The 24,453-nt window shown below is 40.4% G+C and overlaps 2 protein-coding genes across 8 annotated transcripts in view; one reads left to right on the forward strand and one right to left on the reverse strand.

The window, feature by feature from the left end:
* Positions 1-18,152, forward strand: part of LOC116480776 (zinc finger protein 585A) — a 64,695-nt gene extending 46,543 nt beyond the window's left edge. Inside the window, exons 6-7 of the transcript XR_009209390.1 lie at positions 10,078-10,154; positions 17,163-18,152. The gene's annotated coding sequence lies outside the window, so the exon portion shown is untranslated. The remainder of the gene's footprint in view (positions 1-10,077; positions 10,155-17,162) is intronic.
* The window catches only part of ZNF420 (zinc finger protein 420), a 75,914-nt gene continuing 52,724 nt past the window's right edge, over positions 1,264-24,453 (reverse strand). For 3 of the 7 annotated variants that reach the window (XM_058426763.1, XM_058426765.1, XM_058426766.1), the window contains 2 exons: positions 7,070-7,132; positions 1,264-4,351 (listed from right to left, as the gene is read on the reverse strand). In XM_058426763.1, coding sequence (XP_058282746.1) covers positions 2,514-4,274 — 1,761 coding nt within the window. In that variant the 5' untranslated portion in view covers positions 4,275-4,351; positions 7,070-7,132 and the 3' untranslated portion in view covers positions 1,264-2,513. Of the gene's footprint in view, positions 4,352-7,069; positions 7,133-13,124; positions 13,159-24,453 lie in introns of those variants that run through there. The other 4 variants (XM_058426761.1, XM_058426762.1, XM_032173129.2 and 1 more) reach the window with 2 other exon arrangements.

Genomic DNA, 24,453 nt, shown 5'->3' on the forward strand with positions numbered 1-24,453 from the left:
ACCCGATTTTCCAGGTGTCGTCTGTCACCACTTTGACTAGGAAAGGGAATTCCCTGACTCCTTGCACTTCCCAGGTGAGGCAATGCCTCGCCCTGCTTCGGCTCATGTACGGTGTGCTGCACCCACTGTCCTGCACCTGTCTGGCACTCCCCAGTGAGATGAACCCGGTACCTCAGTTGCGAATGCAGAAATCACCTGTCTTCTGTGTCGCTCACGCTGGGAGCTGTAGACCAGAGCTGTTCCTGTTCGGCCATCTTGGTTCCTCCCATCGATTTTTTTTTTTTTCAACAGTCGTGTTTCCCTCAAAATAAAGTATCTTTATAATGGCTTGCACGCTTGGCAAGACATAGCTGTTATCTCTCAGTTCTGCTCCAGGAACCATCCCTTTGCACAGTGTTCTTCAATAACTTCAATTTTCCAAAAACACTTCAGTGTAGTCCCATTGTAGGACTTCTCTCCTCTGCCTGGAATCACCACAGTCCTTCAAGTCTTGGCTCATGTCTATCCTTCTTGATGTTCTACCTTGATCACTGTATTTCCCAAAGCAACCTAAATGATCATATCCTTCCCATTGTCTTTTGAATGACTTTTTCCCCCTAACACTTACATTCTAACATACTCTTGTGTGTATGATTATCTCCTCCTGTTAGAATTGTTCACTGACAAATATCCGAAACACCTAACATAGTGGCTGGAATATATTAAGTACCTAATAACTACTTTTAGAACAATAGGCTCCTGTGAGGAAAGCATAACCATACTTACTAGCAGACTGCCTTTGTATGCATTGGCACTGGTCTAATTTCTTGTTCAGGTTGTCATATTAAATCACTTTAAGTGGATTAAGGGTGGAGGACTGAGAGCCTGCCATCATAGATAACATCTTACCAAAGCAATATTGCTTTCAATTGCTGCTAGTGGGCTGCCTAGCTCTACTCTAAATTTATCTCTTTCACAAGACATTACTGAAAGCAGCAAGAAACATGCAACACACATATTCTGAATCACTTCTAGCATTTCCTCTAACATTATAGCATCAACTGATATATAAAGCATGCTTGTAAGAGTGGGAGGCAGTGACAAAACGTCCTGCCTATTAAAACAAGAAACTTCAAATTCCTAGCTTAATTTGGGCAGTTCCTCATTCTCAGTGGCCCTAAGTCAATACCCCATTTGAGATTTCTTTTACCCATAGCATCCCACTTCCAGGTACAAAATTTTATATCCTTAAGAATTTTTATTTTCAATAACAGAACTACAATAGCATCAACAAATAAGATGTTTAATTTTATTTAAAGAAATACAGGAGGCAAGCAGACCAGAGCTAGTATGGCTATTCCACAAAGTCATCAGGGTTGCAGACTCCTTCTGTATTTCTGCTCCATGATCCATAACACCCAGATACCATTCTCAAAGTCCCCATGAGAGTATCGGAGCTCCAGCTTAGATGTCCACATTGTAGGCAGGGAAAAAAAGACAGGAAAAATGGATTTCATAAATCTCCTACTCATATAAATACCACTTCTATCTTGTTGACCTGCAAGGAAGGCTGGGATAGTTTTTCTGCCCAGAAATTTGTTACTAAAAAAGAGAAAATAGATATAGGGTAGGAAAAAAGCAGTGTGTATCACAAACTCTCATCATTTTTCATTGCAAAATAGTCTATAATATCAGTTCTTATTTTGTTTACTTCAAAAGCAATATATTCAGGTTTTAAAAAAATTCCTAGATTTATTAGACTTTGGATCTTAGACTTTGTTAAAAATCACTTCACACCTTGCCCCACTTCTCTAACAGCTGTGCTCAATAATACACTGATTAAATCCACTGGGTTTTTTTTTTTTTTAACAGTATGAATTTCCTCTTATAGCAATAATGGATGAGATTTAAATGACAGCTTTCTCACATTCATTATGGCATACAGTGCCCCCCAACCAAGTCATCTAGGATGTGTTGATATTCATTACACTCATAAGTACTCTCCTATTTTCATTACACTCATAAGTACTCTCCTCTCATGCAAATTCTCTAAAATAATACTAGTGAAAATGGTAGCTAATATTTGTAGTATGCTATGTTCAAGGCACCATTCTAAGAGCTTTTACATGTAATAACTTACATAATACTTCCAAGAATCTTATAATAAAGGTAATATACTTAGGTCTACCTTAAAATGATTAAACCAAGGTAGAGGTTAAATATCATGATACATATAACAAAAAGATCAACTATTAGAGCTAAGATAATGTTGAAAAAGATATTTGTTTTCAATATGGCTAAAGGGCTTCCTACATTTACTATATTAAAACTATTTTCCGATTTGCTAATGTTTAATAGGTTTCCAGTAATGATAGGTTTTTCTATATGAATGACACTAACATTTTCTTTCTCTCACATAAATTATCTGATGCTGTGATTTGAGGCAAATGTGTGCCCATATTCACATTTGTGAGAATTCTTTGCTGATAACAACCAGAGAACCTCTTCATAGTGATCTCAAAGAATCAGAGAATTCACATGTAAACTTGCGAGCCATGACTAAAGTCAATCCCACATTCCTTATATTCAAAAGATTTCTCACTGATATGAATTCTCTGATGTTGAGTTAGCTGTGAACCACGAGTAAAGGCCTTTCCACATTCCTTACATCGATATGGTTTCTCACCAGTATGAATTCTCTGATGCCGAGAAAGATGTGAGCTCTGAGTAAAGGCCTTTCTACATTCTCTGCATTCATAGGGCTTCTCACCAGTATGGATTCTCTGATGTAGAGTAAGCTGAGAGCCATGACTAAAGGCCTTACCACACTCCTTGCATTCATAGGGTTTTTCTCCAGTGTGAATTCGCTGATGTTGAGTCAACTGTGAACCACGAATAAAGGCTTTCCCACACACATAGGGTTTCTCACCAGTGTGAAGTCTTTGATGTTGGGAAAGATGTGAACTCTGAGTAAAGGCCATTCTACATTCTTTACATTCATAAGGTTTCTCACCAGTATGGATTCTCTGATGTTGAGTAAGCTGTGAGCCACGAATAAAAGATTTCCCACATTCCTTACATTCATAGGGTTTCTCACCCGTGTGAATTCGCTCATGTTGAGTAAGTTCTGAGCCACGACTAAAGGTTTTTCCACATTCTTTACATTCATAGGGTTTCTCACCAGTATGAATCCTCTGGTGTCGTGTAAGGAGTGAGCCACGATTAAACGCCTTTCCACATTCCTTACATTGATAGGGTTTCTCACCAGTATGTATTCTCTGATGTTGAGTAAGTTGCGAGCCATGACTAAACATCTTTCCACATTCCTTACATTCATAGGGCTTTTCATTGGTGTGAATTCTCTGGTGTTGAGTAAGTTGTGAGCCACGGATAAAGGCCTTCCCACATTCTTCGCATTTATAGGGCTTTTCACCAGTATGAATCCTCTGATGTTGCATCAGTAGTGAGCCCCGAATAAAGGCCTTTCCACATTCCTTACATTCATATGGTTTTTCCCCATTATGAATTTTCTGATGTTGAGAAAGCTGTGAGCCACAAATAAAAGCTTTTCCACATTCCTTACATTCATAGGGTTTCTCACCAGTATGAATTCTCTTATGCAGAATAAGTTGTGAGAGCTGAGTAAAGACCTTCCTACATTCTTTACATTCATAGAGCTTCTCACCAGTATGAAGTCTCTGGTGTAGTGTAAGTTGTGAATTCTGAGTAAAGGCCTTCCCACATTCTTTACATTCATAAGGTTTCTCACCAGTATGAACTTTTTGATGTCGGGTAAGTTGTGAGCTACGAATAAAGGCTTTCCCACATTCTTCACATTTATATGGTTTTTCACCAGTATGAATTCTATGATGTAAAATAAGTTGTGAGCTTTGAGTAAAGGCCTTCCCACATTCCTTACATGCATAGGGTTTCTCACCAGTATGAAGTCTCTGATGAAGACTGAGTTGTGAATCACGACTAAAGGCCTTCCCGCATTGCTTACATTCATAAGGTTTTTCACCAGTATGAATACTTTGATGTTGTGTTAGGTGTGAGGCTCGTCTGAAGGCTTTCCCACATTCCTTACATTTATAGGGTTTCTCAGTAGAATGACATCTTGAATGTTGAGATAAGTAAGTATGCTGGTTGAAAATGGACATTTTGTCATATATGATCATCCCTTGCCTGAAATATTCCTTCTGATTTTCTTGTTGCTTCTCCCTCTTGCCTTTGGCTTCCAAATAATCCCTGGAATTGGACTCTTCAAGATCACAGTTTTCAAGTCTGTCACTCATTTCCCATTGAGATAATTGTGTTTCATAAGTGTTCTTTTCTGGAGATAAGTCCTTACTTGCACACCTTGAAGGCAAGTCTGAAAGATAAGAGAGAATAAAAAAATTGAGAAATATAACTTCTATAGCAAAGACAATAGGAAAATAATGCCCATAAGAAATAACAGACATGCATGAGTTTGTTTCAAGTATTATGACCCATAATGATACCTACCTTTCACATCACAACCTACTATATATACACAGTTTCATAAAACAGTATCTTCCCTGCTTTCTACTCTGCAACATTTCTATTTTTTTCAATTTCTCTCTCTCATACACACACAGACAAACCCCACTACACTGATTTCATGGTACAGTAATGTTCCTATATAGAATTAAAAAAATTAGCTTAGAAGGATCTCATGTATTAATATATGTAAGGGGCATCTAAGAGATTAGAGAATAATGAAAACTCACCTGAGAAGATAAGGGAAGAGATTAAGAAAAATTTTAAAGTGAGTACTCAAGCTCTGGTGGGGATCAAAATCACCTGGGGAGCATGTTAAAATTATAGCTGTCCAACATTACACCAGACTAACTGCTAGTGAATCAGAAAAAGATCCTGGAGATCTGTACTTTTAATCCTTCCTATTAACTGATTCAGATTCAGATCATGATTTTCTTTATCTGCTTAATACTTTTTAGTAGCTTCCATGTTAAACAATATAAAATCCAAACTCTTCAATGACTTTGACTTATTTCCCCTTCCATGATCTTGTCCTTGCTTATGTATCTGTTCAGCCTTCTCAGCTTTGCTCCTTATTTGCCAGAAAAACTAGCTTCCTTTCAACTCTGAAAAAGTCACAGACCTTTTTCAATTAAAAGCTAGCCAGAGCCTATTCCATTTCTTTGGACTGCTCTGGATGAGACTATACAAATGCTCTTTCTCATTCTTCAGGTCTCAATTTAATTTTCAGTCCCTAAATCTTAAACATTCATTTCTGGTAATTTAGGTAATTGACACCAACTTTCTAAATGATAGCAATTATACAAATTAAACAAATTATAAAAGGCACCTGAGTGAAGGGACTGGAGTGTTTACATAAGAATAAAGAGTGGGTGGCTAAAAATTGAAAAATATGAAAAGTCAAGGAGATAAGCTCAACATTTGGGTCCACATTTCCACTTAGAGAAGTCTTATAATTCTAGAAAAAGCTAACAGGGGGAGAAACTAAACAGTGTTTTGGACTGTGTCACAGGGCTGGGCAACAATAACTGGAGGACAGGGCCTGCCATAAATTCTTTATACTTTGGGTTGGGAACCCTGAGGGCTATACTGAGGAATAAAGGAGAAACAGTAGACCGATCTGGACAGAGTCTGAAGTCTGAATCATCATTGAATCAGCTCAAATTCAAACATTTGGATTAAGGTGATTCAATACTGCTTGCCATAGCAAACTTAAATCTTTATTGGATTTTGTATAATGTTATCCAAGGACTGAAATCTTGTAACTTTTCTTTGTGATGTCTAGCACTCAATAAAAACCAGGTGAATGAAAAACAGGAGAAAAAAGAAACTTTGACTTATAAGGACTCAAATAATGTATCCACCCACCATCATACTTCTGTCACTCCAAAATACCCTTGTCCTGTTCCTCTGTAATCAACCCATCATACCACTCTAGTGGTATATGCCTAGGAACCAGTGATCTGTGGTTTCCCTATACCTTCCTTATAGATAGAAACAAAAGCACCTCCATACTAAATCTATGATCCTACATGCCTCTCCAATTGCTCTTTAGCTCTCCCTATCCCTTTCAAATAGGATACTAAGTTGCTTTTGTTTACTTATCCTTAGTTCATAGTTTCCTTTGTTTCTTCATGCTTTGCCTCATGTCTTCTCTTATTTACTTGTCTATTCAAGGACAATTCTGTGTGTTCTGGGAAGAACATATCCTAGAGCTCCCAGGCACTACTACAGGTCTAAAACATAATGAAAGTGTTCTATAATCTCATGGAATGATGGAAAGAAAAAAGGCAATTATTCAGGCCAGGCACAGTGGCTCAAGCCTGTAATCCCAGCAATTTGGGAGGCCAAGGCAGGTGGATCATTTGAGGTCAGGAGTTCGAGACCAACCTGGCCAACATGATGAAACCCGTCTCTACTAAAAATACAAAAAATTAGCCAGGCATGGTGGTGGGTGCCTGTAATCCCAGCTACTCGGGAGGCTGATGCAGGAGAATCACTTGAACCTGGGAGGCAGAGGTTGCAATGAGCCAAGATCACACCACTGCACTCCAGCCTGGGTGACAGTGCAAGACTTTGTCTCAAAAAAAAAGAAAATACAAAATCAGCTGGGTGTGTTGGCAGGCGCCTGTAATCCCAATTACTTGGGAGGCTGAGACAGGAGAATCACTTGAACCAGGGAGGCACAGGTTACGGTGAGCCAAGATCTCACCACTAGCAAGCCAGCCAGCCTGGGCAACAGAGCGAGACTCTGGCTCAAAAAAAGAAAAAAAAGAAAAAGAAAAAAAAGCAATTATCCAATATAAGGGAAGGAGTCTGCAGTGATAAAGAATATCTCAGTTAGAAATACAGATCAAGAAACAGAACACAAAAATTCTCAAATACTGTTGCTGAGAGTGCAAAACACTGTAACTATGGTAAGAAAGGATGTGGTAGTTTCTTATAATGTTAAACATACATTTAGCATATGATACAGTGGTCACATTAGTATTCACACTTATGCTCACACAAACATCAATATGTCAAAGATTATAACAGCTTTATTCAGAAGTGCTCCAAACTGGAATACCAGATGTCCCTCAAAAGGCGAATGAATCAGCAAACTTTGGCACCTCCAGATACTGGAACATTACTAAGCAATAAGAGAAACAAAGTATTGATTCATGCAACATTACTCAACAATAACAGAAACAAATTGATCCATGCAACAATATGGATAAATCTTAAATATATTTTGCTAAGTGAAAAAAGCCATATTTTGATTCTATTTATATGACATTCTTGACAAAGCAAAACTATAGGGATGGAATTTGGTGAGTAGTTTTTCATAGGCTGGGAATGGTGAAAGGGGAGGGGTTGACAAGAAAGCATGAGGGAATTTAGGGATGGTTAATAGAACTGTTGTATATTATGACTGTGATAGTAGGTGGATACAGTTGGTATCTGAATGGTATATCAGATTTCCTAACAAACACCAATAAATGGTGGGTAAAATATGACAAACATCCTTTTAAAAATATAGACAAGATTAAGGCTGGGTGCAGTGGCTCACGCCTGTAATACCAGCACTTTGAGAGGCTGAGGTGGGTGGATCACGAGGTCAGGAGATTAAGACCATCTTGGCTAACACTCGTGAAACTCCGTCTCTACTAAAAATACACACACACACACACAAATCAGCTGGGCATGGTGGCATGCACCTGTAGTCCCAGCTACTTGGGAGGCTGAGGCAGGAGAATCACTTGAACCCAGGAGGTGGAGGTTGCAGTGAGCCAAGATTGCACCCTGCACTCCAGCCTGGGTGACAGAGCAAGACTCCATCTCAAAAAAAAAAAAAAAAAAAAAAGTAAAAGGAAATAAGATCAAGCAATGAAGTGAGAGCCAGAAACTGGAGAGGTGAACATGCTCTGAAGTTAGAGCTACCCTTGGGACATTTGCTGGCTTCAATAGCCTAAGGTTGTATCTTGGTGTTCTGAAAAAATTCAAGAGATAAGGCCTTCACCCACAAAAGGGCAAGGATTAGAAATAAGCCACTTTACAAAATTGGAATCTATTCAAGGCCTAAAGTTCAGAGACAGGAAAAAATCCATCTGACCTCAGTCTGGGCCATTTTTTAAAAATTGACTTTTACTCTGAGTTGGGGAGCCAAAATTAGTAAATACAAAGATAGTTAATGGGAAAGTGCAGAAGCTACGTGGATAGAAATTAGGTGGCTACAACAATAATCCACCTGGCTCAGACCAGATGATCGTGGAGGTAAGGGTGGAGGAAGTGAGGTATCATTAGATAGTGGATATATTTTGAAGGTATACTAAAGAGGATTTGTTGGTGGAATGGACATGTAACATGAAAAGAGAAGACAAGGAAGACTATGCATGTTTTGCCTGAAAGGTTGGAACAATGGAAGTGCTACTTACTGAGAACTCCTCACTGTGATAGGGGCAGACCTGGGAGGGAATGTGAAAAGTCTAGTTTTGAACTACTAGACAGCAAATGAAGATGTTCAATAGACACATATGTGCAAGTATGTGACTCTAGGGAGGTGTTTGGATTACAGATATGTTTGAAAGTCATCACGAAATAACATTTAAAGCTACAAGAGTTTGATAAGGTCACCCAGGGCGTACCTTTATATACAAAACAGAAGGGGAAGGATGAAAAAGGGAAGTTTGAGGATTGAACCCTGGGTCACTTCAGGTAGATGAGAAGGAAACAGCAATGGAGACTAAGAAGGAATAGCCAGTGAGGAAGGAGAAAAATTAAGAGAGCATGGAACCCCAGAGGCCATGTGAAAAAAGTGTTTTAAGAAGGAATGATCAGTTATGTCAAATGCTGAGAGATGAGGCAAAATGGTGCATTCTTTTTTTTTTTTTTTTTTTTTGAGACCGAGTCCTGCTCTGTTGCCCAGGCTGAAGTGCAGTGGTATGATCTCAGCTCACTGCAACCTCCACCTCCCGGATTCAAGTGATTTTCTTGCCTCAGCTCCCAAGTAGCTGAGAATCCATGCATGTGCCATCACGCCTGGCTAAATTTTTTTGTATTTTTAGTAGAGACAGGGTTTCACCATGTTGGCCAAGCTGGTCTTTGTGGGGAAAAGAAAGAGAGATCAGACTGTTACTGTGTCTATGTAGAAAGAAGTAGACATAAGAGACTCCATTTTGTTCTGTACTAAGAAAAATTCTTCTGCCTTGAGATGCTGTTAATCTGCAACCCTAGCCCCAACCCCGTGCTCGCAGAAACATGTGTTGACTCAAGGTTTAATGGATTTAGGGCTATGCAGAATGTGCTTTGTTAAAAAAGTGCTTGAAGGCAGCATGCTTGTTAAAAGTCATCACCATTCTCTAATCTCAAGTATCCAGGGACACAATACACTGCGGAAGTCCACAGGGACCTCTGCCTGGGAAAGCCAGGTATTGTCCAAGGTTTCTCCCCATGTGATAGCCTGAGATATGGCCTCGTGGGAAGGGAAAGACCTGACCGCCCCCCAGCCCGACACCCGTAAAGGGTCTGTGCTGAGGAGGATTAGTAAAAGAGGAAGGTCTCTTTGCAGTTGAAATAAGAGGAAGGCATCTGTCTCCTGCTTGTCCCTGGGCAATAGAATGTCTCAGTGTAAAACCCAATTGTATGTTCTATTTACTGAGATAGGAGAAAACTGCCTTAGGGCTGGAGGTGAGACGTGCTAGCGGCAATACTGCTCTTTAATGCACCGAGATGTTTGTATAAGTGCACATCAAGGCACAGCACCTTTCCTTAAACTTATTTATGACACAGAGACCTCTGTTCACGTTTTCCTGCTGACCCTCTCCCCACTAGTACCCTATTGTCCTGCCACATCCCCCTCTCCGAGAAGGTAGAGATAATGATCAATAAATACTGAGGGAACTCAGAGACCAGTGCTGGTGTGGGTCCTCCATATGGTGAGCGCCAGTCCCCTAGGCCCACTTTTCTTTCTCTATACTTTATCTCTGTGTCTCTTTCTTTTCTCAAGTCTCTCGTTCCACCTGACGAGAAACACCCACATGTGTGGAGGGGAGGCCACCCCTTCATCTGGTGCCCAACGTAGGTGCTTTTCTCTAGGGTGAAGGTACACTCGAGATGGTCATTGAGGATAAGTCAACAAGAGATTCCTGAGTACGTCTATGGTCAGCCTTGAGGTAAGCTTATGCGCTCGGAAGAACCTATATGTAGCAGAGCCGGTAATGGCTTGGTCAATGCAAAATGTTGACTATAATCAATTACAGGAAGTGATATACCCTGAAATGTTAAAATTAGAAGAAAAAGGTCCAGAATTAGTGGGGCCATCAGAGTCTAAACCACGATGGCCAACTCCTCTCCCAGCAGTTCAGATGCCTGTAACATTACAACCTCAAATGCAGGTTAGACAAGTATAAACCCAAAAAGAATATCAAATAGAAAAAGATAGAGTCTCTGTCACGGCAATGCCAATCCAAATACAGTATCCACAATATCAGCCGGTGGAAAATAAGACCCAACCGCCAGTAGCCTATCGATACTGGCCGCCAGCCAAACTTCAGGATCAGCCCTCCCCAGAAAGTCAGTATGGACAGCCAGGAATGTTTCCAGCACCACAGGGCAGGGCGCTATATCCTCAGTCGCCCACTATGAGACTTAATCCTACACCACCACCTAGTGGACAGGGTAGTGCATTACATAAAATTATTGATAAGGCAAGAAAACAAGGAGATATTGAGGCGTGGCAATTCCCAGTAATATTAGAACCGACACCACCTGAAGAAGAGGCCCAAGAGGGAGAGCCTCCCCTAGCTGAGGCCAGATATGAGTCCTTTCCTATAAAAATGCTAAAAGATATGAAAGAGGGAGTAAAACAGTATGGACTCAATTCCCCTTATATGAGGACATTATTAGATTCCATTGCTCATGGACATAGACTCATTCCTTATGATTGGGAGATTTTGGCCATATCATCACTCTCACCCTCTCAATTTTTACAATTTAAGACTTGGTGGATTGATGGGGCACAAGAGCAGGTCCGAAAAAATAGGGCTGCCAATCCTCCAGTTAACATAGATGCAAATCAACTATTAGGAACAGGTCAAAATTGGAGCACTACTAATCAACAAGCAATAATGTAAAATGAGGCCATTGAGCAAGTTAGACCTATCTGCCTTAGAGCCTGGGAAAAAATCCAAGACCCAGGAACCGCCTGCCCCTCATTCAATACAATAACACAAGGCTCTAAAGAGCCCTACCCTGATTTTGTGGCAAGGCTCCAAGATGCTGCTGAAAAGTCAGTTACCGATGAGAATGCCCATAAGGTCATAGTGGAGTTGATGGCATACGAAAATGCCAATCCTGAGTGTCAATCAGCCATTAAGCCATTAAAAGGAAAGGTCCAGGCAGGATCAGATATAATCTCAGAGTACGTAAAAGCCTGTGATAGAATTGGAGGAGCTATGCATAAAGCTATGCTTATGGCTTAAGCAATAATGGGAGTTGCTTTAGGAGGACAAGTTAGAACATTTAGGGGAAAATGTTATAATTGTGGACAAATTGGTCAGCTAAAAAAGAATTGCCCAGCTTCAAATAAACAAAATATAACTATTCAAACTACTACAACAACAGATAAACAGCCACCTGACTTATGTCCAAGATGTAAAAAAGGAAAACATTGGGCTAATCAATGTCGTTCTAAATTTGATAAAAATGGGCAACCATTGTTGGGAAACGAGAAGAGGGGCCAGCCTCAGGCCCCGCAACAAACTGGGGCATTCCCAATTCAGCCCTTTGTTCCTCAGGGTTTTCAGGGACAACAACCCCCACTGTCACAAGTGCCTCAGGGAATGGGCCAGTTACCACAATACAGCAATTGTCCCTGGCCACAAGCAGCAGTGCATCAGTAGATTTGTGTACTATACAAACAGTCTTTCTGCTTCCAGGGGAGCCCCCACAAAAAATCCCCACAGGGATATATGGTCCACTGCCTGAGGGGACTGTAGGACTAATCTTAGGAAGATTGAGTCTAAATCTAAAGGGAGTTCAAATTCATACTGGTGTGGTTGATTCAGACTACAAAGGCGAAATTCAATTGGTTATTAGCTCCTCAATTCCTTGGAGTGCCAGTCCAGGAGACAGGATTGCTCAATTATTATTCCTGCCTTATATTAAGGTTGAAAACAGTGAGATAAAAAGAACAGGAGGGTTTGGAAGCACTGATCCAGCAGGAAAGGCTGCATATTGGGCAAGTCAGGTCTCAGAGACCTGTGTGTAAGGCCATTATTCAAGGAAAACAGTTTGAAGGGTTAGTAGACACTGGAGCAGATGTCTCTTACCATTGCTTTAAATCAGTGGCCAAAAAATTGGCCTAAACAAAAGGCTGTTACAGGACTTGTCGGCTTAGGCAGTGCCTCAGAAGTATATCAAAGTACTATGATTTTAATTTTTTAGGGCCAGATAATCAAAAAAGTACTGTTCAACCAATGATTACTTCAATTCCTGTTAATCTGTGGGGTCAAGATTTATCACAACGGGGTGTGGAAATCACTATGCCCGCTCCATTATACAGCCCCACGAGTCAAAAAATCATGACTAAGATGGGATATATACTAGGAAAGGGACTAGGAAAAAATGAAAATGGCATTAAAGTCCCAATCGAGACTGAGGAAAATCAAGAAAGAAAAGCAATAGGGTATCCTTTTTAGGGGCGGCCACTGTAGAGCCTCCTAAGCCCATTCCATTAACTTGGAAAACAGAAAAACCTGTATGGGTAGATCAGTGGCCGCTACCAAAACAAAAACTCGAGGCTTTACATTTATTGGCAAAGGAACAATTAGAAAATGGACATATTGAGGCTTCATTCTCGCCTTGGAATTCTCCTGTGTTTGTAATTCAGAAAAAATCCAGCAGATGGCGTATGTTAACTGACTTAAGGGCCGTAAATGCCTTAATTCAATCCATGGGGCATCTCCAACCGGGGTTGCCCTCTCCGGCCATGATCCCAAAAGACTAGCCTTTAATTATAATTGATCTGAAGGACTGCTTTTTTACCATTCCTCTGGCGGAGCAGGATTGTGAAAAATTTGCCTTTACTATACCAGCCATAAATAATAAAGAACCAGCCACCAGGTTTCAGTGGAAAGTATTACCTCAGGGAATGCTTAATAGTCCAACTATTTGTCAGACTTTCGTAGGTCAAGCTCTTCAACCAGTTAGAGATAAGTTTTCAGACTGTTATATCTTTCATTATGTTGATATTTTATGTGCTGCAGAAACGAGAGACAAATTAATTGACTGTTACACACAGTTCTGCAAACAGAGGTTGCCAATGCAGGACTGGCAACAGCATCTGATAAGATTCAAACCTCTACTCCTTTTCATTATTTGGGGATGCAGATAGAAAATAAAAAAATTAAGCCACAAAAAATAGAAATAAGAAAAGCCACATTAAAAACATTAAATGATTTTCAAAAATTGCTAGGAGATATTAATTGGATTCGGCCAACTGTAGGCATTCCTACTTATGCCATGTCAAATTTGTTCTCTATCTTAAGAGGAGACCCAGACTTAAATAGGAAAAGAATATTAACCCCAGAGGCAACAAAAGAAACTAAATTAGTGGAAGAAAAATTTCAGTCAGTGCAAATAAATAGAATAGATCCCTTAGCCCCACTCCAACTTTTGATTTTTGCTACTGCACATTCTCCAACAGGCATCATTGTTCAAAATACTGATCTTGTGGAGTGGTCATTCCTTCCTCACAGTACAATTAAGACTTTTACATTGTACTTGGACCAAATAGCTACATTAATTGGTCAGGCAAGATTACAAATAATAAAATTGTGTGGAAATGACCCAGACAAAATAGTTGTCCCTTTAACCAAGGAACAAGTTAGACAAGCCTTTATCAATTGTGGTGCATGGCAGATTGGTCTTGCTGATTGTGTGGGAATTACTGATAATCATTACCCAAAACCAAAAATCCTCCAGTTTTTAAAATTGACTACTTGGATTTTACCTAAAATTACCAGTCATGAACCTTTAGAAAATGCTCTGACAGTATATACTGATGGTTCCAACAATGGAAAAGCAGCTTACACAGGGCCAAAAGAGCAAGTAACCAAAACTCAATATCAATCGGCTCAAAGAGCAGAGTTGGTTACAGTCACTACAGTGTTGCAAGATTTTAATCAACCTATTAATATTGTATCCGATTCTGCATATGTAGTACAGGCCACGAAGGATGTTAAGACAGCTCTAATTAAATATAGCATGGATGATTAGTTAAACCAGCTGTTCAATTTATTACAACAAATTGTAAGAAAAAGAAATTTCCCATTTTATATTACTCATATTTGAGCACACACTAATTTACCAGGGCCTTTAACTAAAGCAAATGAACAAGCTGACTTACTGGTATCATCTGCATTCATAAAAGCACAAGAAGTTCATGCTTTGACTCATGTAAATGCAGCAGGATTAAAAAACAAATTTGATGTCACCTAGAAACAGGCAAAAAATATTGTACAACATTGCACCCAGTGTCAAGTCCTGCACCTGCCCACTCAAGAGGCAGGAGTTAATCCCAGAGGTCTGTGTCCTAATGTGTTATGACAAATAGATGTCACACATGTACCTTCATTTGGAAGGTTATCATGTGTTCATGTAACAGTTGATACTTACTCACATTTCATATGGGCAACCTGCCAGACAGGAGAAAGTACTTCTCATGTTAAAAAACATTTATTATCTTATTTTGCTGTAATGGGAGTTCCAGAAAAAATTAAAACTAACAATGGACCAGGATACTGTAGTAAAGCTTTCCAAAAATTCTTAAATCAGTGGAAAACTACACATACAACAGGAATTCCCTATAATTCCCAAGGACAAGCCATAGTTGAAAGAACTAATAGAACACTCAAAACTCAATTAGTTAAACAAAAAGAAGGGGGAGACAGTAAGGAGTGTACCACTCCTCAGATGCAACTTAATCTAGCACTCTATACTTTAAAATTTTTAAACACTTATAGAAATCAGACTACTACTCCTGCAGAACAACATCTTACTGGTAAAAAGAATAGCCCACATGAAGGAAAACTGATTTGGTAGAAAGACAACAAAAATAAGACATGGGAAAGAGGGAAGGTGGTAACGTGGAGGAGAGGTTTTGCTTGTGTTTCACCAGGAGAAAATCAGCTTCCTGTTTGGATACCAACTAGACATTTGAAGTTCTACAATGAACCCATTGGAGATGCAAAGAAAAGCACCTCCACGGAGACAGAAACAAACACCGCAATCGAGCACCATCAACTCACAAGAGAAAATGGTGATGTCAGAAGTACAGATGAAGTTGCCATTCACCAAGAAGGCAGAGCTGCCGACTTGAGCACAATTAAAGAAGCTGACACAGTTAGCTAAAAAAGGCCTTGAGAATACAAAGGTGACACAAACTCCAGAGAGTATGCTGCTTGCAGCTTTGATGATTGTTATCAACGGTGGTAAGTCTCCCCATGCCTGTAGGAGCAGCAGCTGCAGCTAATTATACCTACTGGGCCTATGTGCCTTTCCCGCCCTTAATTCGGGCAGTCACATGGATGGATAATCCTATTGAAGTATATGTTAATAATAGCGTATGGGTACCTGGCGCCACAGATGATCACTGCCCTGCCAAACCTGAGGAAGAAGGAATGATGATAAATATTTCCACTGGGTATCGTTATCCTCCTATTTGCCTAGGGAGAACACCAGGATGTTTAATGCCTACAATCCAAAATTGGTTGGTAGAAGAACCTACTGTCAGTACCACCAGTAGACTAACTTATCACATGGTAAGCGGAATGTCACTCAAGCCACAGTAAATTATTTACAGGACTTTTCTTATCAAAGATCATTAAAATTTAGGCCTAAAGGGAAACCTTGCCCCAAGGAAATTCCCAAAGGATCAAAAGACACAGAAGTTTTAGTTTGGGAAGAATGTGTGGCTAATAGTGTGGTGATATTACAAAATGATGAATTTGCAACTATTATAGATTGGGCACCTCGAGGTCAATTCTACCACAATTGCACAGGACAAACTCAATCGTGTTCCAGTGCACAAGTGAGTCCAACTGTTGATAGTGACTTAACAGAAAGTTTAGACAAACATAAGCACAAAAAATTACAGTCTTTCTACCCTTGGGAATGGGGAGAAAAAAGAATCTCTACTCCAAGACCAAAAATAATAGGTCTTGTTTCTGGTCCTGAACATCCAGAATTATGGAGGCTTACTGTGGCCTCATACTGCATTAGAATTTGGTCTGGAAATCAAGCTATAGAAACGAGATTGTAAGCCATTTTATACTATCGACCTAAATTCCAGTCTAACGGTTCCTTTACAAGGTTGTGTAAAGTGCCCTTATATGCTAGTTGTAGGAAATATAGTTATTAAACCAGACTCCCAAATTATAACCTGTGAAAACTGCAGATTGTTCACTTGCATTGATTCAACTTTCAATTGGCAGCACCGTATTCTGCTAGTGAGAGCAAGGGAAGGCGTGTGGATCCCTATGTCCAAGGACCAACTGTGGGAGGCCTCGCCATCCATCCATATTTTGACTGAAGTATTAAAAGGCGTTTTAAATAGATCCAAAAGATTCATTTTTACTTTAATTTCAGTGATTATGGGATTAATTGCAGTCACAACTACAGCCACTGTGGCAGGAGTTGCATTGCACTCTTCTGTTCAGACAGTAAACTTTTTGTTAATGATTGGCAAAAGAATTCTACAAGATGGTGGAATTCACAATCTGGTATTGATCAAAAATTGGCAAATCAAATTAATGATCTTAGACAAACTGTCATTTGGATGGGAGATATGGGAGATAGGCTCATGAGCTTAGAACATCATTTCCAGTTACGGTGATACTGGAATACGTCAGATTTTTGTATTACACCTGGAGTTTATAATGAGTCTGAGCATCACTGTACAGGGAAGAAAAGATAATCTCACTTTAGACATTTCCAAATTAAAAGAGCAAATTTTTGAAGGATCAAAAGCCCATTTAAATTTGGTACCAGGAACTGAGGCAATCGCGGAGTTGCTGATGGTCTCACAAATCTTAACCCTGTCACTTGGGTTAAGACCATCGGAAGTTCTACTATTGTAAATTTTATATTAATCCTTGTGTGCCTGTTCTGTCTGTTGTTAGTCTGCAGGTGTACCCAACAGCTCTGAAGAGACAGCGACCATCGAGAACGGGCCATGATGACGATGGCGGTTTTGTCCAAAAGAAAAGGGGGAAATGTGGGGAAAAGAGAGATCAGACTGTTACTGTGTCTATGTAGAAAGAAGTAGACATAAGAGACTCCATTTTGTTCTGTACCAAGAAAAATTCTTCTGCCTTGAGATGCTGTTAATCTGTAACCCTGGCCCCAACCCTGTGGTTGTAGAGACATGTGCTGTGTTGACTCAAGGTTTAATGGATTTACCAAAGGGCTATGCAGGATGTACTTTGTTAAAAAAAAAAGTGCTTGAAGTCAGTATGCTTGTTAAAAGTCATCACCATTCTCTAATCTCAAGTACCCAACACAATACACTGCGGAAGGCCACAGGGACCTCTGCCTAGGAAAGCCAGGTATTGTCCAAGATTTCTCCCCATGTGATAGCCTGAGATATGGCCTCGTAGGAAGGGTAAGACCTGACTGTCCCCCAGCCTGACATCCCCCAGCCCGACACCCCCAGCCTGACACCCCCAGCCCAACACCCGTAAAGGGTCTGTGCTGAGGAGGATTAGTAAAAGAGGAAGGCCTCTTTGCAGTTGAGATAAGAGGAAGGCATCTGTCTCCTGCTCATCCCTGGGCAATAGAATGTCTCAGTGTAAAACCCAATTGCATGTTCTATTTACTGAGATAGGAGAAAACCGCCTTAGGGCTGGAGGTGAGACATGCTAGCGGTAATACTGCTTTTTAATGCACCGAGATGTTTGTATACATGCACATCAAGGCACAGCACCTTTTCTTAACCTTGTTTATGACACAGACCTTTGTTTACATGTTTTCCTGCTGACCCTCTCCCCACTATTACCCTATTGTCCTGCCACATCCCCCTCTCCGAGATGGTAGAGATAATGATCAATAAATACTGAGGGAACTCAGAGACCAGTAAGCACTGGTCCCCTGGGCCCACTTTTCTTTCTCTATACTTTGTCTCTGTGTCTCTTTCTTTTCTCAGTCTCTCATTCCACCTGACGAGAAACACCCACAGGTATGGACGGGCAGGCCACCCCTTCAGGTCTTGAACTTCTGCCTGTAGGTGATCCCCCGGCCTTGGCCTCCCAAAGTGGTGGGATTACAGGTGTGAGCCACCATGCTAGGCCTAAATGGTGCTTCCTAAATTAAAAATGGTGATTACTGGTAATCTTCACAAGAATAGTATTCGCAGAATAATGGGAGCAAGTTCTGACTGAACCAGATTCAAAAGAATGAGAGAAGATAAAATACTGGCAAACCGAAACCAGCAGCACATCAAAAAGTTTATCTACCCATGATCAAGTGGGCTTCATCCCTGGGATGCAAGGCTCGTTCAACATATGCAAATCAGTAAACGTAATCCAGCATATAAGCAGAACCAAAGACAAAAACCACATGATTATCTCAATAGATGATGCAGAAAAGGCCTTTGACAAAAATTCAACAGCCCTTCATGCTAAAAACTCTCAATAAATTAGGTATTGATGGGACATATCTCAAAATAATAGCTATTTATGACAAACCCACAGCCAATATTATACTGAATGGACAAAAACTGGAAGCATTCCCTTTGAAAACTGGCACAAGACAGGGATGCCCTCTATCACCACTCCTATTTAACATAGTGCTGGAAGTTCTGGCCAGGGCAATCAGGCAGGAGAAAGAAAGAAAGGGTATTCAATTAGGAAAAGAGGAAGTCAAATTGTCCCTGTTTGCAGATGACATGATTGTATATTTAGAAAACCCCATCGTCTCAGCCCAAAATCTCCTCAAGCTGATAAGCAACTTCAGCAAAGTCTCAGGATACAAAATCAATATGCAAAAATCACAAGCATTCTTATACACAAATAACAGACAGAGAGCCAAATCATGAGTGAACTCCCATTCACAATTGCTTCAAAGAGAATCAAATACCTAGGAATCCAACTTACAAGGGATGTGAAGGACCTCTTCAAGGAGAACTACAAACCACTGCTCAATGAAATAAAAGAGAACACAAATGGAAGAACATTCCATGCTCATGGGTAGGAAGAATCAATATCATGAAAATGGCCATACTGCTCAAGGTAATTTATACATTCAATGCCATCCCCATCAAGCTACCAATGACTTTCTTCACAGAATTAGAAAAAAACTAAAGTTCATATGGAACCAAAAAAGAGCCCACGTTGCCAAGCCAATCCTAAGCCAAAAGAACAAAGCTGGAGGAATCACACTACCTGACTTCAAACTATACTACAAGGCTACAGTAACCAAAACAGCATGGTACTGGTACCAAAACAGAGATACAGACTAATGGAACAGAACAAAGCCCTCAGAAATAATGCCACATATCTACAACCATCTGATCTTTGACAAACCTGACAAAAACAAGAAATGGGGAAAGGATTCCCTATTTAATAAATGGTCCTGGGAAAACTGGCTAGCCATATGTAGAAAGCTGAAACTGGATCCCTTCGTTACACCTTATACAAAAATTAATTCAAGATGGACTAAAGACTTAAATGTTAGACCTAAAACCATAAAAACCCTAGAAGAAAACCTAGGCAATACCATTCAGGACATAGGCATGGGCAAAGACTTCATGTCTAAAACACCAAAAGCAATGGCAACAAAAGCCAAAATTGACAAATGGGATCTAATTGAACTAAAGAGCTTCTACACAGCAAAAGAAACTACCATCAGAGTGAACAGGCAACCTACAGAATGGGAGAAAATTTTTGCAATCTACTCATCTGACAAAGGGCTAATATCCAGAATCTACAACGAACTCAAATTTACAAGAAAAAAACAACCCCATCAAAAAGTGGGCGAAGGATATGAACAGACACTTCTCAAAAGAAGACATTTATGCAGCCAACAGACACATATGCAGCCAACAGACACATGGAAAAATGCTCATCATCAACTGGCCATCAGAGAAATGCAAATCAAAACCACAATGACATACCATCTCACATCAGTTAGAATGGTGATCATTAAAAAATCAGGAAACAACGTGCTGGAGAGGATGTGGAGAAATAGGAACACTTTTACACTGTTGGTGGGACTGTAAACTAGTTCAACCATTGTGGAAGACAATGTGGCGATTCCTCAAGGATCTAGAACTAGAAATACCATTTGACCCAGCTATCCCATTACCTGGTATATACCCAAAAGATTATAAATCATGCTGCTATAAAGACACATGCATATGTATGTTTATTGTGGCACTATTCACAATAGCAAAGACTTGGAACCAACCCAAATGTCCATCAATGATAGACTGGATTAAGAAAATGTGGCACATATACACCATGGAATACTATGCAACCATAAAAAAGGATGAGTTCATGTCCTTTGTAGGGACATGGATGAAGCCAGAAACCCATTCTTAGCAAACTATTGTAAGGACAAAAAACCAAACACCGCATGTTCTCACTCATAAGCGGGAATTGAACAATGAGAACACCTGGACACAGGAAGGGAAACATCACACACTGGGGCCTGTCATGGGGTCGGGGGAGGGGGAAGGGATAGCATTAGGAGATACACCTAATGTAAATGACGAGTTAATGAGTGTAGCACACCAACATGGCACATGTATACATATGTAACAAACCTGCACATTGTGCACATGTACCCTAGAACTTGACGTATAATAATAAAAAAGACAAAAAAAAGAATGAGAGAAGAGCTGGAGTTAGGAAATATGGAAAATTCTTTTGTATTTTTCTGTAAAAAGTAGCAAAGAAATGGGGCTATATCAAGAGGAAAATGTGTGTCAAAAGACTTGTTTTTGTTTTTTTTCCTTTTAAGATAGAAGAAATTAAGGCATGTTTGTATGCTGATGAAAATTATTGTAAAAGGTATGGACAAGTTCATGTTAGAAGAGACAAAGGGCAATTGCTTCAACAGTGTCCTTAAAAATATGAGAAGGAATGGAATTCAGTATACAAGTGAGGGTACTGGGCTTAAGTAAAGGCACAAAAAGGTTACATGTCAATAGGAAAAGAGGTCGAATGAGTATAGATGAAGGTAGGTAAACACACAAGGAAGCAAGAATCTTTCTTCTCTTCTGCTAGCTTCAGTTTTCTCAGTAAAATCAGCTCAGGGAAATCATCTAAGAGCCAGGCAAGAGGATGAATAGTCATGACCATTATGTAACCAACAACTTAGCTCCTAAATAAACAAAAACTAGCAGACACACAGAGAAATTAATCACCGTCATAGTAGAGAATATAAACAGACCAGAAATAAAAACAAGGAAGACTATAACATAATTAATAATATAGGAAGATAAATAAAACTGACACAAAATGTTTTCAATTATCACATTAGCATAAAACTAAAAATTATAATCCTAGAATTAAGTTACTAAGACAATTCTATATGTTTGTTATAGAAGGAAATAAAAATAAAATTTTAAAATTTTAAAACAATTTAGAGCCAAATAGCAAAAGAAACTTTGTATGAAATCAGCTAAAATTGTACCCAAGGAAATTCACAGTCTTAAGTGCATTTATTAAAAAATAAGAAATATTATAGTTAAGATTATTAAGATTTCACCTCAAGAAGTGAGCAAAAAGCATAACTAAAAACCAAAATATAAGTGAGATAAAAATCAGAAAATGAGTAAATCAGAAATGTAGAAACCGCAGAAATAACTATCAAAATCAAAATACCAAAATTATTTGAAAATATCCATAAATAATACAAAAAAAGTGACGTGTAGAAAAAAATTAGATTTAGCACAAATCCAAAGCACTGGAGAGAAAAAGGAAACCATAAATTTAGGAGTTAAAAAGTGTTTATGAGAGATTATGGGAGTGATGTCAGCAAGATGGCAGAAATAGGAGGTAATCCACTCATATCCCCTCACAAGAATTCTGCACCCATCCACAGATAAAAGTCTCTTTGCAGAAGCTTTGGAATTCAGGTAGGAGATTGTAAAACTCGAGTAAAGCCCAAGACCTAGGAGAGTCATTTTGAGAGTGCAGACTGGCACCCAGGTGGCTGATCTCCCATGCTGATCCCAGGTTCAAGCTTGAAAATGGCCCCATTCCCCAGAGGGCTTGGCTATAGCCCCATTTGGCCTTGGGAGTACAATCAAAACCATCTGCCAAAAGGTCCATGAGGAATCATGCACACTAGTGCCCAGGTGGAGAGTCTCTTATGCCTGCTGACAACAGTCCTGGTAGTGAACCTCACAGTTGCTCTGCGGCTTAGCTCCAGCCTCCTCAGCTGGGGTGCCAGCTCAGAACTGCTCATACAAGGATCCAGAGTAAGATTCATCTGTATCTCATGGTTTGGGAGTTGGAGTCTTCACGATGGGCTCACCAACCTCTGTCCCACATCAGACCTTGAGGAAGCCCAGTCTTTGCCTTGGGCCCTCCTGCAATAACTGGAGAACTATCCCCTCTGTGCAGACACGGTGGGAGACACACCCATGTGGGCTGAGATGGGCTCATCAGCTGCCATCCCACAGCACAGGGGGATCCAGGGGGTGCAGGCTCAGCTCCAGCACCTCCCACTGCAGTCAGGGAACTACTCCATCTGTGCATGGAAGCCTCTGTCCCACAGCAGATCCCGAGAGGGCCCAGTCTAAGCTCTAGCCCCTCTTGTAGTCATAGAACTAACCCATCTGTGCAGAGACATGCTGGGAGATATGCACCTGTCTAAGCCAACAAGTTAGGCTTGCCAGCCTCTGTCCAACAGCAAATCCTGAGGGGGCCCAGTCTCAGCTCCAGCCCTCTCACTGTAATTAGAGACCTATCTTGCCTGTGCAAGGACCTGCTGAAGGCACACCCGTCTGGGCCACCAGGACAGTCTTCTGGGCTCAGGTGCCTGTCTGGACTCCCATACAGCACCAGTATCCTTCTTGGGTTTTCTCTAGGTCCACCCAGGTGGGAGCCACAACAACCTTGGAGCCCTTGCAAGGCTAGCAGGAAGCCTGGGCTTAATGCCCTTTAATGCTGAGATGGATTCGGTGGTTACACGCTCAAGGGAATACAACAGATAGTCTGTTTACAATGTCTGGAAGGCCTTTGGAAGAAGAATGGGCACAAACAAAGCCAGACTGCGAACTTGATTGATTGACTGATTGATTGAGATGGAGTCTTGCTCTGCTGCCCAGTCCGGAGTGCAGTGGCATGATCTCAGCTCGCTGCAACTTCTGCCTCTGGGGTTCAAGCAATTCTCCTGTCTCAGCCTCCTGAGTAGCTGGGACTACAGGCACACACCACCATGGCCAGCTAATTTTTGTATTTTTAGTAGAGATGGGGTTTCATCATATTGGTCAGGCTGGTCTCGAACTCCTGACCTCAGGTGATCCACCCGCCTCAACTTCCCAAAGTGCTGGGATTACAGGCGTGAGACACCAGGTTCTGGCCTGCAAACTCTTGAATAAATTGCTCAGTGCGCAGACATCACGGGTCCATAAACATCAAGAACATTCAGGAAAATATGAGCTCATCAAATGAACAAAATAAGGTGCTAATGACTGACAAAATCAATGTACAAAAATAAGTAGCATTTCCATAGGCCAACAGGAAACTGTGAAAAGGAAATCAATCCCATTTATGATAGCAAAAAAAAAAAAAAAAAAAAAACAAGGAATAAATTTAACCAAAGAGGCAAGAGTTTTACAATGAAAACTACAAACATTGACAAAAGAAATTAAAGAGGAAACTATTAAGCGGAAATATTCTCCATGTTCATGGATCAGAAGAATTAACATTGTTAAAATGTCCATACTACCCAAAACAATCTACAAATGCTATGCAATCCCTATCAAAATACCACCAATGACACTTTGCACAGAAATATAAAGAATAATCCTAAAATTCATATGGAACCACAAAAGTCCCCAAACAGCCAAAGCAATTTTTTTTTTTTTGAGATGGAGTTTTGCTCTTGTCGCCCAGGCTGGAATGCAACAGCACACTCTTAGCTCACTGCAACCTCCACCTCCCAGGTTCACGTGATTCTCCTGCCTCAGCCTCCTGAGTAGCTGGGATTACAGATGCCCGCCACCACGCCCAGCTAATTTTTTGTATTTTTAGTAGAGATGGGGCTTCACCATGTTGGCCAGGCTGGTCTCAAACTCCTGGCCTCAGGTGATCCACTTGCCTCAGCCTCCCAAAGTGTTAGGATTACAGGTGTGAGCCACTGCGCCAGGCCGCCAAAGCAATCTTGTACAAAAAGAACAAAGCTGGAGGCATCAAACTCCATGACTTGAAAATACACTACAAAACAATAGTAACCAAACAG

Source organism: Hylobates moloch, unplaced genomic scaffold (genome assembly GCF_009828535.3).
Source record: "Hylobates moloch isolate HMO894 unplaced genomic scaffold, HMol_V3 SCAFFOLD_13, whole genome shotgun sequence".
Taxonomy (NCBI): domain Eukaryota; kingdom Metazoa; phylum Chordata; class Mammalia; order Primates; family Hylobatidae; genus Hylobates; species Hylobates moloch.